Source organism: Suncus etruscus, chromosome 17 (assembly GCF_024139225.1).
Source record: "Suncus etruscus isolate mSunEtr1 chromosome 17, mSunEtr1.pri.cur, whole genome shotgun sequence".
Lineage (NCBI taxonomy): Eukaryota > Metazoa > Chordata > Mammalia > Eulipotyphla > Soricidae > Suncus > Suncus etruscus.
In genome coordinates this window covers 13,925,185-13,940,194 of record NC_064864.1, presented here as the reverse complement: position 1 = coordinate 13,940,194, position 15,010 = coordinate 13,925,185, and the positions used below count along the sequence as shown (strand labels likewise).

The 15,010-nt window shown below is 31.4% G+C and overlaps 1 protein-coding gene across 1 annotated transcript in view; it reads right to left on the bottom strand.

The window, feature by feature from the left end:
• The window catches only part of PCDH15 (protocadherin related 15), a 1,226,762-nt gene that overhangs the window by 21,242 nt on the left and 1,190,510 nt on the right, over positions 1–15,010 (bottom strand). Inside the window, exons 31-33 of the mRNA XM_049790532.1 lie at positions 12,533–12,709; positions 3,918–4,136; positions 1,206–1,214 (exon numbers count right to left, since the gene is read on the bottom strand). Coding sequence (XP_049646489.1) covers positions 1,206–1,214; positions 3,918–4,136; positions 12,533–12,709 — 405 coding nt within the window. The remainder of the gene's footprint in view (positions 1–1,205; positions 1,215–3,917; positions 4,137–12,532; positions 12,710–15,010) is intronic.

Here is a 15,010-nt window from a genome sequence, read left to right as displayed (position 1 = left end):
TCCTTCAGTAACAATACAGAAAACCACAATGTCTTTAAAAAAAGATTGTGAGTGGTAGACAAAGAGAGAGGGAGAAAGATAGAAGAAGCAAAAGAAAGAAGTGGAAGAAGAAAAGGAAGAGGAAGAGAGAGGAAAAGATGAGGAGGAGAAGAGGAGAAGAAAGAAAGAGAGAAAGAAAGAAAGAAAGAAAGAAAGAAAGAAAGAAAGAAAGAAAGAAAGAAAGAAAGAAGGAAAGAAAGAAAGAAAGAAGGAAAGAAAGAAAGAAAGAAAGAAAGAAGGAAAGAGAAAGAAGGAAGGAAAGAAAGAAAGAAAGAAGGAAAGAAAGAAAGAAAGAAAGAAAGAAAGAAAAGTAAAGGAAAGAAAAGTGAAAGAAAGAAAGAAAGAAAGAAAAAGAAAGAAAGAAAGAAAGAAAGAAAGAAAGAAAGAAAGAAAGAAAGAAAGAAAGAAAAAGAAAGAAAGAAAGAAAGAAAGAAAGAAAGAAAGAAAGAAAGAAAGAAAGAAAGAAAGAAAGAAAGAAAGAAAGAAAGAAAGAAAGAAAGAAAGAAAGAAAGAAAGAAAGAAAGAAAGAAAGAAAGAAAGAAAGAAAAAGAAAAAGAAAGGTTTGCCATAAGACAGGCAAGAAAGATAGGGACATTGTTAGCAGTAATTATGCATTGCCTGAGTTGTGTTGGACATTATATGACTAATATTACATTAGGAACAATTTTGTAACTGTAATTCATGATGATTCAGTGAAATAACTTTTTTGTTTTCTTGTTTTTTTTTTTTTTTTTTTTTTTTTGAGCCACACCCGGTAACACTCAGGTTACTCCTGGCTATGTGCTCAGAAATTGACCCTGGCTTTTGGGGATCATATGCAAGCCTAGGGATTTGAACCAAGGTCCCTCTTAGTACACCCACGTGCAAGGCAAACTCCCTAACGCAGTGCTATCACTCCGGCCTCCAAATAGCTTATTTTTAAAATTTAAAAAAAAATGAGCTTAAAGTGTAACAGAGTACGCTTTCTTTTTCACATTTTCCCTTGGTTTTAAACTTATTACACCAAATCATTTGTATATATACAAAATCACTAGACATTTTAAACTAAAAGGTGCACACCTTCAGAAAATATAAAAAGAGACAAATAACTGATTCTGGGCATGCTTTTTAGTGTTTTTCTTTCAAATTACATAAAAATTCGAACAAAATATTAATGATATACTTACACTTTGAACCTGTTTAGGAAAGAAGTAGGTAAGAAAAAAAAGAGAAAACCACATTAGTAATGTCGCATTCATATATTTAAAAATGTTTTACTATAAATTATAGATAATGTATTGGTTAATCTCATAATGATATAGTTTTAATAACATAAAAGGAAAACCACCTTAATTCAAAGAATTAAAAATGGCCAGTACTTCATTATTATATCACAGTTCTCGGAGCTACTAAAAATTTTACGATAGGCAAACCAAGGAATGGACTAAATGGAATAAGAAAAATGGTTTAAAACATTGACATGTCAATTTCAGAGATGATTTGATCTTTATAATTGGCTTCTTAGTTTACTGCATTTGAAAAATATTAAAATAATGGAATCAGGCAACCAGTTCTGAAAATGCTATTCCTGGGAAATGAGCTCACAGAAGTTTTTTCTTTCATATTTGCTTCTTAGATTTCCATGCATATCAAACTTCAAAGACAATTATTAATATATATTATTATATATAAGATAATATTATTTAAAGACAGTAATATGTTATGCATAATATTAAAATAACCATTCATCTCAATATGAAGTATACTGGATAGTTTTGTTTTTTGTTTTGTTTTGTTTTGGGGCCACACCCAGTGACACTCAGGGGTTACTTCTAAGCACTAAGCACTCAGAAATCTCTCCTGGATCAGGGGCCATATTGGATGCTTGAGATCAAACCTAGGTCCATTCCTGGGACAGCTGTGTGCACAGCAAACACCCTACTGCTGTACTATCACTTTGGCTCCTAGTAATAGTTTTTAAATATTATTTTTAAATATATATAAGCTTTATAATTTCTACTTTGTTGCTGCTATTAAATATATAATTATAAATATATAGTCATCGTATATAATTTTATGATTATGTTATATATGTATATATTGTTGTTTGGGTCAGACCTGGTGATGCTCAGGGGTTACTTCTGGCTATTAGCTCAGGAATTGCTTCTGGCTTTGGGGACCATACGGGCTGCTGAAGGATCCAACTGCGGTTCATTCTAACTCAGCGCATGAAGACTAAAGCCCTACCACTTGTGCCACTGCTCTGGCACCATGAATATATTATAAATATATATAAATGTATTTATGTAAATAAATTAAATAATTTATATATAAATATTACAAATAAGATAATTCACAGTAAGGTAATTATTGAATTAAATACATATTTTAAGTAGAAAATGCTTAAATATACACCTTAACTTTTACAAACTGTGGTCTTTGATGCATAACTTTTTTTTCTTTTTTTGTTTTTTGTTTCTTTTCTTTTTTTTTTCTTTCTTTTGATGCATAACTTTTGATCATTGCCTTTTGGTTATATATATTTAAATTATTTTTTACAGAATTTTGCAGGCAAGTATAATAAAGCTTTGGGAAAAGAAACTGTTTAATGGAAACTGGTAGCTTTAACAAAATGTAAGGGTTGTTTGATTTACTAAATTTGTTTTAATAATTAGGAATTATATTTTGAATATCTACTGACTTGTTACTAATAAGTGTTAGTCTATGAATGTTAGATTTGTCACTTCACATTTGTGGTTGAAAATATTTTAAAATGTCAGATTTAAGCTTAAAATTAGATTTTTTTTGTTTGGTTTTGTGTTTGGATTTTGGGCCATACCTGGTGACGCCCAGGTGTTACTATCAGCTCTACACTCAGAAGTTGCTCTTGGAAGGCTTGGGGAACCATATGAGGACCAAGGGATCAAACCTTGGTCCATCCTAGGTCAGCAGCATGCAAGGCAAATGCCTTACCACTGTGCCACTGCTCAGGCCCCTTAATCTTAGTTTTTATGTCAAGAAATTTATATCAGTTATGAGTTCTGCTGTTCATTTTTATTTTATGGCATTATCAGTGATGCCTCACATCATAAACTTTTCCCAATGTTTTCTTCACCCTTGATTGTCAAAAATGACAATATCTTCTACTAGGAATCTTTTCCAGTTTTGTTATAAAATATAAAACTGATTACTGTTTTATACTGTTTTACTGTTATAAAATATAAAACTGATTACTGATTACTCAGGTATTGATATAATTTTAAACTATGAAAGTAATAGATAAGAAAAAATATTTTTAATTAATTCAATTTTATATAGAAACCAGAAAAAATTAAAGAGGTCCATTTAAGAAATTTGTCAGACTGTATAAGATGTGCTCTAATAAAACTGAAAGGAAAGGAACAACGTGGCAAATTAAATAAAAAGTGGTATTATTTGAAAATAATTTGTCAACACCAAAATCCTCTTTGCATGAGATTGACTTATAAATATGAGTAAAAATATATCATTAAATTATAGTTAGACTACAGATCTTTCTTTTGGGACTAACAACAAAATAGTTGTCATCATAAGATATATATTTACCCCTATACCTCTTACTTTGTCTTTAATGCATCTTACCTGATGAAGAAAATAAGCAAAGCAATAAGACTTATGCTAACATTTCTACTTAAATAAAGCATAGTATGATCATGTAAAGGAACATTGGGACTATGTGGATAAGAAAACAGAATTCTGCATCATTTTCTTTTATGGGAAGGTCATTTGGTTCAAATAAAGTAAGTCCCTACTGATATCACCAAAATTCTAAAACTACAATGCTACTATGTTATTCAGAGATGGGCTTGGATATCAACATCTTCAAGAATTATCCATGCGTAACATCTATGGATACTTACTGTCGGTAGCTGACCAAAACCACCAAGATGGCAGGAATACAGCAGAGGATGATGATGAAGGCCAGAGCTAGCAAGGCACCTTCGGTGTAGCCTAGACTCTCTCCTCGCTTTTTAATGCTCGTCACTGCTTCTGGAGTCCGGATCTCCAGAATGCGTCCACCTTCCCCATAATACGGCTGAAAGTCTTTATTGATATCGAGCAGTTTGCCATCCAAAAATCTTTATTGTTAGATAAATAGTAAAATCGATTATTTTTAGAGAAATATCTTTTCAAAATATCTTGATATTTTCTTTATGTGAATCACTAACTCAAAATAAAGTCTTATGAGGAAGGCAAAGGAATAAAAGAGAACAATCAAAAACATAACTACATATTTATATATATATCAAATATACTAATTACAATGAACCTTTATTAATACGCATAGAAGCTTGACTGAATTATTTGTTAGTATATTATTACTATACTAATATTATGTTAGTATATAAGTTATACACTAAATGATAAAGCATTGCATAAGATTAGAATCCTGTTTTAACTTTTTGTATCCCTTGATTAAACAAGACTTTGTCATTTTGAAGTGAAGGCTAGTGGAATGGATCAAAGATCTCAAAAACAGTCAGTGTCAGCTAATCTTTGACAGTGTCCAGCTGTATTAAACGGGGTCTCTTCAACAAACAATGTTGGGAAAAATTGTCAGTCACAAGAAACAATAGAACTAGGATCTTAATTCACACTGCAAACAAAAGTAAATTCAAAAGTGATTAAAACTCTCAATGCTATACCAAAATCTACAAATGATGTTGAAGAAAACAGACAGATATCTTTGTGAAGTTGACTCTAGTGTGTTCAATGACTTAATGTCAACAGCCAAGAAAACTGAAGCAAAACAAATCTAAACCAATACAGGAGAAAGAACTCAAAAAACTAAATACCCTAAAGATATACAGAGAGAAAGTATTTATTCATCCATATGCCAAACATCTAGTATCCAAGTTGCATACTTTCAAAACTTAACAACAGAAAAACAGTCAAACAAATAAAAACTTAGGAAAGAACCCAAGAAGATACTTCCTGAAAGAAGACAGGCTGATATCAAAAAGCTATACTTAAAAGTAGTTTCATCACTTTGCTTTAAGGATATGTAAATAAAAACAACTCTGTATCAATTTATATTCTTGTAAATGTGACCCACATCAATAATATTATAAATATATAAGAACATATATCTTCATTCACCGCTGGAAGAAATGTCATGTGGTCCAGCTTATATGAAAAACAGTATGGGTATGTTTCAAACACTAAGAATTAAGCTTCCATATGACCTAGAAATTTAACTGTTTAACATCAATCTCATGAATCCAAAAGTGAGATTTCAAAAATGTATTTGCATATTCATTGTGATTCTATTCACTACAGCCAAAATCTGTGGTCTAGATTTTATCCCCATCCTTCTATTTTATAAAGGGACATGTATATCTTCGAATATTTCTTTAGATGTATTTCCTTAGTAGACATGATTCTTATTTTCTATCTTCTTGTGTAGCAGCAATTTTCCCCATTTCTTTTTTGGATCTATTTAGTAGGAAATTCTAGTAGATAACTCCTTTTTGTGCTCTGAGTTTATGTTAGAACTAGGATATTGGAAATGTTTGGCTTATTGTTTTTATATACATAAACACCAGTAGGACAATGTGGCATTGTTCCTTTTTGCATAGGCACATTAAAATGGGGGAAATCTTATATGTGGAAACAAGTTCTTATATAATAGGATAGGAGTGCATAAATTTTATATTGCAGTGGAACGTAAACACATGTCATAGTGACTAGGCTTAGATTCCAGAAAATCAGACATAGTCATTCATCCCTGAATCTTGGATTCAATCTATGGAACCAGCATGGTTTTCTATGTCAACACCAAGAATCCATCTTTACCAGGGATGGCCCTAAAAAGGGCTTCCTCCATTGCCATCTAATGGTGAAATGAAACCAGAAGACACTCCACGTCAACCTGACTTGGACATAGGATCTGTACAAAAACCTAACTACAGAAACCTGACAGCAACACCAGTGATTGTGAAGAACTTTTACTGGGACCACAGAGAAAGACTGGGTTAGACAACTTAGTATGCCTGGAGCCTTTAGTTGGTCTTATACTAGCTAGGGTGTTTCATTCATGAGTCTCCCTATTTGTACGCCAAAGATTTCTCCATTCAATTTCCTCCATATTTTGCTAAGTCTATGCAAAAAACAAAGAAACAAAAAACTGCCCCCAAAACACATTTTATTTTAATTGGATTTTTTTATATCTCTTATCTTTTAATTTTGGGCCCCCGCCTTTTCCTAGAACCTTGGGACACGGATTACTTTCTTTTATCACCTAGTCTATAAATTTATCTATAAAATTAAGATGAAAGGATCAAAGAAAAGCTGGGGGCCAGGGGCCAAGTGGTCTCAGATCATTGACAGGGAAATAAATAAGGAGAGAAATAAATATCCAAGCTAAAGTCAACAATAATAGAATCAAGGGACCTAAACTTTAACAATCTGAACTTAAAGGAACCTGTTATACTGACAGGGCAGGGCTCAAAGGGTGGTGGTACAGGATGCACTGTGGAAACATTGCTGGAGGGAAGGGCCCTGACTCATTGTAGAACTCAAATTCAACTATGAAAGATTCTGTTGATCATAATTGTTTTAATAAAATTCAATAAAAAAAAACTTCTGACAGCACAAAAAGGTGAGCAGAAAAAAAATCCTCAAATCTAAAAAAAATGTTTTAAGCAAAAAGAATAAAGTAAATGATGCTTTTCTGACTAGGAAAAAAACAAGAAAGGACACAAAATAAATGTTTGCAGGCACCAAATCAGTATAGTCTGCTACCAAATGGTGGTCAATCATACTTAATTGGTTCTTGAAATTCCTCCCTATAAAGAAGCATTTCTCAACCAGGGAACATATGCCGTTATATAAGACCCCAGAATATTCAAAAGGTTCTACATGTAAAAATTGTATAAATCATGGGCCACAGCATGAGTCAAATGGCCACCAGGTAGCAGAGTGGTATAGCAGAAGTAAAGGTTTGAAAGTTTTAAAAAATTGGATTTTCAAGAGCACATTGACAGCTACTTGCATTAGTTGTAGACATGAAACAATAATTTTGGTTCTATATGTAAGGTAACTAAAAATGCATCATTTAAAAAATATTCAAATCCAAGGAGAGACACTGTTTTGGTGAAGAGAATTAGAGTTTTGCTGCTTGAGTTTATAAACTAATTCTATTTTTACATATTTTAGACTGTAATCAGCTTTTTTTTCCAAGATTCCTTGAAAATTTTTGAGCAATCCATTACAAATCTAACATGATCTCTGAATGGTTCTTGGTAACATAAAACAAAATTATGTAGTTTTTCTCTTATTAAAGTATTTTATTAATAAAATAAAGTATTATATTGATTTATTTGGAGGGAGTTTAAGAGCTTACTCAACAGAAATCACACATTTCTCTCATTTTGTGTTTGGCAAAGCTACTCCTGGAGTTTCTTGGGAGTTCATGGATTGTAACTATCAAAACTAGAACTCCCACATACTAAACACATGTACTAGTCTTTTCAATTGTTTCCCTAATATATAAATTTTTTTGCTTATAAACACATTTTTGTAGTAAGTTTAAACATAAAAATATTTTAAGAAACAAAAATTATCCATAACCTCATTGCATAAATAAAATTATCCATAGGCCATTGCTAATAAAAACATTTCGGGGGTTTGGGGAACCCATTCAGAGATGGTCAGGGCTTATTCTTGACTCTACACTCAAGACTTACTCTTGGGGAGGCAAAGGGACCACATGAGATGCCAGGGGTTGAACCCATGTTGACAGCAAAAAGGCAAAATTCCTACCTGCTGAGATATAATTCTGGTCTAAATACAACAAAAACATTTCTAACATATATCATATCTTTTTTCTATAATAAATATTATTACCTACTTGTGATCACACAGCATAAACAATTAACCACTGTTTTAGGCATCCAGTTATGAAAATTCAAGTTTCAATTTGAATTATTCATAATTAAAAATGCAATATTATACCCTTAGAATTTATTTTATGCATTTGACACATTATTTTTGACTATGCTGCCTTTAAAAGTTTTGGCTTTGTATGGGGGCTATCCCTAGTTGTGCTCAGGATTTTCTCCTGGCGTTGAATTCTGGAATTACTACATTACTCTTGGCAGTGCCCAGGGAACTACATAGGATTCCAGGGACAGAACCCAAATGGCCAATAAGCAAGGCAAGCACACACTCTCTAGGCCCAGATCTTGCTGCCTTTACTTTTAGTCTATCCCCGATTCTTAGTATCCACTAAAATAAGGGTTCCCAATTTGAGAATCAAAGATTTTATAGCTTCAAAGATTAGTTTTAAACTTATCCACTTTCCAGTACCTTTCAGGGTAACACAAAGATTAAGCAACTAGAAATTGTCTTTTTTGTTTGTTTTGTTTTGTTTTGTATTTTGGACCACACCCTTTTGATGCTCAGGGATTTCTCCTGGCTAAGTGCTCAGAGATTGCCCCTGGCTTGGGGCGGACCATATGGGATGCCGGGGGATCGAACTGCAGTCCTTCCTTGGCTAGCGCTTGTAAGGCAGACACTTTACCTCTAGCGCCACCTCACCAGCCCCTAAAAATTGTTTTTATAATGGACATTATATGTTTATATCCCCTAGATCATTTAATACATGCAAATAAATAATAAAAATTTCTACCATTTTACAAGTTGTAACAATAATAATAGAGGGTAAATTAAAAGGTTTCCCTAAATTGCTGGTCGTGTAGTAGGTCATATTACAAAAACAAAAACAAACAAACAAAAAAAAACCTCAGACCTCTTTACAATGCTATCCACAAATGTCAAATCAAAGTTGATTAAATTCTTTAACATCAGACCTGAATCTGTAAGGTGCTTAGGAAAAACATAGGCAGAACTCTCCGTAATATTGAAGCTAGAGTCATCTTTAAAGATGAAACACCATTTACCATTTAATTGGAAGCCCATTTAAAAAATTGAACTATATTAAATTAAAAAATTTCTTCACCTCAAAGTAAATGATTACCAGAATACAAGACAGCTCATAGAGAGAGAAAAATTATTTGCTCACACTCATCCAACTACAGTTAGTGCCCAAGATATATGGACATAAGTCTAGTAAACATTTAAAAGAAAATAAAATCTAACTTTATAAAAAAAAATTGAAGTAGAGATGAATAGGAAATTTTTCCAAAAAATAAATAGAAAATACTGAGTTATATGAAAAAAATGCTGTATATCACTAAGCATCAAGCAAATTCAAATTGAAACAATGAAGAGATCTCACATTATGGAGACTGAACTTATTGAAAAATAACAACTCTTTTAGCATGGATTTAGCAAAATAGGAACCTTCATACTTGGTTCTTAACTGGTCCAGGGTTTTTTGGAAGGCAATATGTACGATTTTAAAAAAATTAGAAATTCACCTTACATATGACCCAGAAATTTCATGGCTAGGCATATACCCTAAGGCCACCAAAACACAATGCAGAAAAGATAAAGATATCTGCATTTCATTGTTCATTACAACATACATAATTCATTATAGCCTAAATGTGAAAACAACTCAATTTTCCAAGACCAGATAACTGGATAATGAAGGCATTGTACACAGTGGAATGTTATTTCCCTATAAGAAAATAGATAAGATAGTTGATATAAGAAGATTGTCATGAAATTTGCGTGTCTCATATTAAATATCATATTAATAGTGTCATGTTAAATGAAATGAGTCAGAGAGAGAACAGACACAGAATAAAATTACTCATATGTGTGAAATAAAGAAACAGTAATGGGTTTAACTAATGCACGAAGACCATAAAAACAAGATCAGAATTGATCCTTAGTGGGAAGCTTTCCAATGGAGAGGAGGGATAGATGATGGAAGGGACTACTATGATAGTGCTAGAGAGAAGGCATCACTTGGAACTAGATTATAGGCTGAAAGGAGATAAAGTGACAAGCAGAATAACCTATCAGTAATAGTATTGTTAACTACATTTATTAAAATGGGAAATAAAAGGAAACGATTATAAACAACTTTGTAAACTGTGGTGTCAAGAAATTTTAAACCTCTTTATATAAAACACAAAAGGTTTGGAGTGAATATGTCATCCATAAGTTATGAAAATATGTAAATAATAAAATTTAAACATATTTATGAGAATATAAGACCTAAAACAATACAAAAATGGGCAGATTTAAAAAACTTAAAGAACCACAAGAATGCAAGCAGGGCATTTTTTCTAAAAATATAGACAATTCATATTCTAATAAAAAAATCAAATCATATTATCAGAAAAATCATGGCATTGAAGAATTAATCTCTATCACTTACAGATATAAAATATCATTAAAATTGTTTTTTAACCAAATAAATTCCTTGAAAAAATTCTATTTTTATCCTATCTTCTTGACTAAAAAAAATTGAAATATCCTCAGAAACATATTCAAGTTAGGCATATTGTTTTAGTAGCAATTTTCTAGTATAACTTTTGAATTGTTCTGCATGAAAATTAAATTCTCAAAACTTTAATAACTATAGAATAAATATTGTAATGTTACATATTTTGGTTTCTATAGTATATAACTTAGGGTGCTAGCACACATCAAAATGGAGAGCACAGATTTGTATTTTCGTGGTTCTTTCCTCAATTCAACATGACCCTCCTCAAGCACATATGTTGTGTCTTACGCTTAGTTCAACAGTGCTGGGCTAAGCTCCATTTAAGTGGTCTGGGACCTCAACATAACTGGGTATAAAACTCCCTCAATTAAAGCATATATATGTGTGCTTAATAAAATAATACCTATAATTCCATTGTAGTAATTTTTATAAAACAATCTCAAGGTTAATATAATACCAGTGTTATTCATCTTTAGGTTAAATCTGCTAAAAATATTAATGGTTACTCCAACCCACTATTCTCAATTAAAAAACAAATTGACAGTTATTTGCTTCTTATTTCTAGGAATGATAATATTTAGATTAATCTAAATCTTTATTTTTCACGACATGAACTAGATTTGGAAAAATTGATAGATTAAAGATTTATATGAACCAATGAAAAACTCAAATATGAAAAAATGATTCAAAATAATGTTTCTATGTCACTTTCCAATATCAGTTGAAATATCGAAAATATCTCTTATCTGTAACATGTTTTCAACTATAGATAATATTATGATAATTATTTTAATTTTAAAATTTAAATGAACTTCAAATAGATATTTAATGAAAAACATCCTCGAATTAAACTTATAATATTTAAAATACATAATAATATATATAACTAAAATTCAGATTTTAAGATAAAGTTAAATCAATACAAAGAATATAACATTATTTTAACACTAAGCTTCTAAACTTTTATATTATAAATATCAAAATTAGCTTAGTTGATCTAAAGTTTAATGAATTTTGAAAGTGATTTTAATTCTAACAAGAAGTTGTTTCAGTCATCTAGATATTAGTAACTATTACATAGTCTTACATGTGGTCCAGTTTCCTATGAGTATAAAGTAATGATACCATTAAGCTAATTTTAAATCGCAATTTGATTGTTGATAAAAGAAGATCAGTGGCATTTTGTTGTTAATTTATCTGAGATAAAACAAAAATTAAAAATATTGATACTTTAAATAAATTTAGGTACTTTAAAAATACATACATACTGACTGAAATACATTTGTATTTGCATGTATCTATGTTATTAATATTAATAGACAAGAACTGGATTCTGAAATTATGTATGTTGGTACAAAATATATTTGAAAATTCATGAGTGTATTACCTAAAAAATGAAAGTCAGAAAATATATCAATATCTATTTGTGGTATATAAAAAATGTATTTCAACTTAGCTAAGAATTTCATCTCAAGAATGCATTGAACACTAGGTGTCACTAGAATAAAGCATAAAACAAAATTAACAGCAAATTCAAGTTTTATTCTAGGACTATACCGACTTGGAGCAGCATTTTTTTTAACTGTAATCATTTATAACTAAACTTATAACAAGCTAAAATCATGTCGAGATAAAATATAACATGGTAGATCTATATAACATAGAGGTGAAGAGATTTTCCCCTTCCAGTGAAAGGAAAAATATGATATTAATTTTTGGTTGATCAATAGAAGATAATACTAGATTTGTTTTTAAAAGGTAAGATGATAATACTGTTGAAATAAAATGCCAGTTACCAAAAGAAACTGATTTTTCTATTAGAACAAAGGTCTTAATTTAGAATATAACTGGTATGAAGCCTGGTCAGTGAATTGTTTCCTGTTCATAACAACAATGGATTCTGACAACAAATGAAAAAGACACTCTAAAGCTCCTCTCTTGGGCTTAGACCTGAGACCTTCTGATTTGAAAACTATCTCCTTGGTAAGTCTCCAAGGTGCTACTTCTACTTCATTTTCAATTTCTTGGTTTATTTTTAAACTTCATAAGGTGACATTGTTACCAGGTAGCAGTTAATTAAAATAAAATATTTATTGAAAATAAACTACTCACTTAAAAAGCTCATTTCTGTCGATAGCTCTGTTGGTTTGAGGGTCTATTGCATAGACAGTCAAATCACATTTGGTGTAATCTTCTAGAGAAAAGGCATCCCCATGCCGGCGAGCACCAATGGACTCTACCACAACCTTGGCACCAGGAATTTGCTCCTGCACATAGCGATCCAAAATCCTATAAATCAAAGCACCAATGTGACATTCTGACAAGCCAACTGGAGAAAAAAATTAGTCTGAACTTGAAATGACATTTAGTTAATGAGAAATGATGACAGGGTTGTTTTTGGCTAATGTTTACTGAATATGAACCCTTGGAAAAAAGTCTCCCATATTATTTCTGCACTTAACTTCCTATGATGGTAGAAGCTTGAATTAGGAAGAAAGAGGTCATCAACTATGTCCTATTTAAGTCCAGACTTTTGAATTTATGATACCATTTGATCTTTTATGTGGCTCATGGGAAATGCCAACTATGTTATACAAATAAAACTGTCTATGCTTTATAAGAGCAATTGGGTCTTAGAATTCTTGAGTTCAGATGGTTGGTGTTATAAATTACACTTCCTGCTAGATTCCTTGACAGGCGGTGTATTATTATATGTCAAGGTGCAAGACTAGGATAAGTATTCTCCTGTGGATAGAAAAAGTTTTGGAGCATTATAGTAAAAGAATAATGTAACAATATTCTTCTGTGGCAGTCTTTCCAGGTTAAGATATAATATATTGCAAGGAAACTCAGACACTATTTGGGCCATTAAAAAGAAAGATGTATTATTTACCATCGAGTTGGTAAGATTTAATACAAAAGAAGACATAAGCCCATAGGATATGTTATGGGAAATACAATGTTTTTAATAATTACACGACTTTATTTTACTTGAAGATATGGATTCAAGTAAATATTTTGTCTCTACCACAACAAATAGTTTTCTTAATGTCTTTTTACTTATGAAAATTTTATGCCTGTAATTCTTGCACATTAACATTAATGCATATTAAATATTTATAGATAAACTAAGTAGATTAATTTTCATAACTATGGCAAAAGGTTTTTTAAAAGTTAGCTAAAGATTCAAATATTTCAGAGTTCACATGTGGGATATTTGGGGGATGGAGAATTAACATATTCTAAAGCTTGTAGGTTATCATGAAATAAATTTTGAGTAAGATGCCAATGTGACCTGCTTTCCACTGCACTAAAAATGTTGACTTCAGAAACCAGGATATAAGTTTTTGGCTTGCTATTGTTAAAAATATCAAGTAGGAATCTAAATTTGAAATAATTAGAAGTGTCCCTGAGCTGAAATCTATGGTGTACATGTTAAAATTTTAAATTATATTGCCATTATCAGTGAAATATCTTGCTGTTAGTTCGCTTTAAAGTACATGCAGACCAGCAGATATCAAAGCTGTCTTTTGGGAGGGAGAAATTCCCACTAATACTCAGATAGCCCATTTGACACACTTAACATACTCAGTCAATAGAAACTTTAGGTTTGTTAAAAGGGTTTCTGTTGTGCCAGCATCCACCAGGGCCATTTTGGCAGCGCCCCAGGGCCTCCAGAGCTGCCCAGAGAAGGCTCAGTGAAAGACTGTCTTTCAGTACACTGTTTGCTCTTTTCCATTTCTCTTTTCATTTACACCCAATAATGCTTCTGCCTGATGGTATTTTTCTCTCTCACAAGATTCTTGTCGAAAAATAAAGAAAAGCAGCTCCAGACATCAGGATAAATAAATATATTCAGTAATAGCAGTTAGCAGTTGAATGCACCTTCATCATGAACACTAGGGAATGGCTGTACTAAGACTTAAAATAGTCCAGTATGATTCAGCCTGTGTTTTAAAACGATTTCCTGAGAGACTTTTACCCACTTAGCAAAAATAAATAAATAAATAAATAAATAAATAAATAAATAAATAAATAAATAAAATAGGAATCAGAGTCAGTCAGACTGCGTTTTGCACTTGACATTTTATAGAAAGCATACACAGTAATAACATAACCATGAAGAACACTGAGATTTGGCTTTGGGTTTTAGCTCTTTAATGTGACAACTCTATAGGCTTAGATACATAATTTTAAGCACTCAATGTCTTATTTCTTGTAAATGCTAAATGAGGAAATCATTTGCCACATGGAATACTTTTGTGTTTAAAAATTGTATTCAAACTTTACAAGTTTTAAGTCCATGATAATGTCTCTAAACATGATTTTCACTGTTACTTTGAGTTAAATGTTAATACTAATAAAATATTTCCTATCTTTACATTCTTACAAGACAATTAAGGACCGTGTGGGATCATTGACAAAGTATATTTCACACAGAGCATTAAGTTAACAATCTATACAAACAAATGTGCTTGCTTTTGAAATTTTATTGTAAAGTTATCGATTAATTCCCATACTAAAAATAAACCACTCCAGGGGTCCTCAAACTTTTTAAACAGGGGGCAAATCCACTGTCCCTCAGACCAT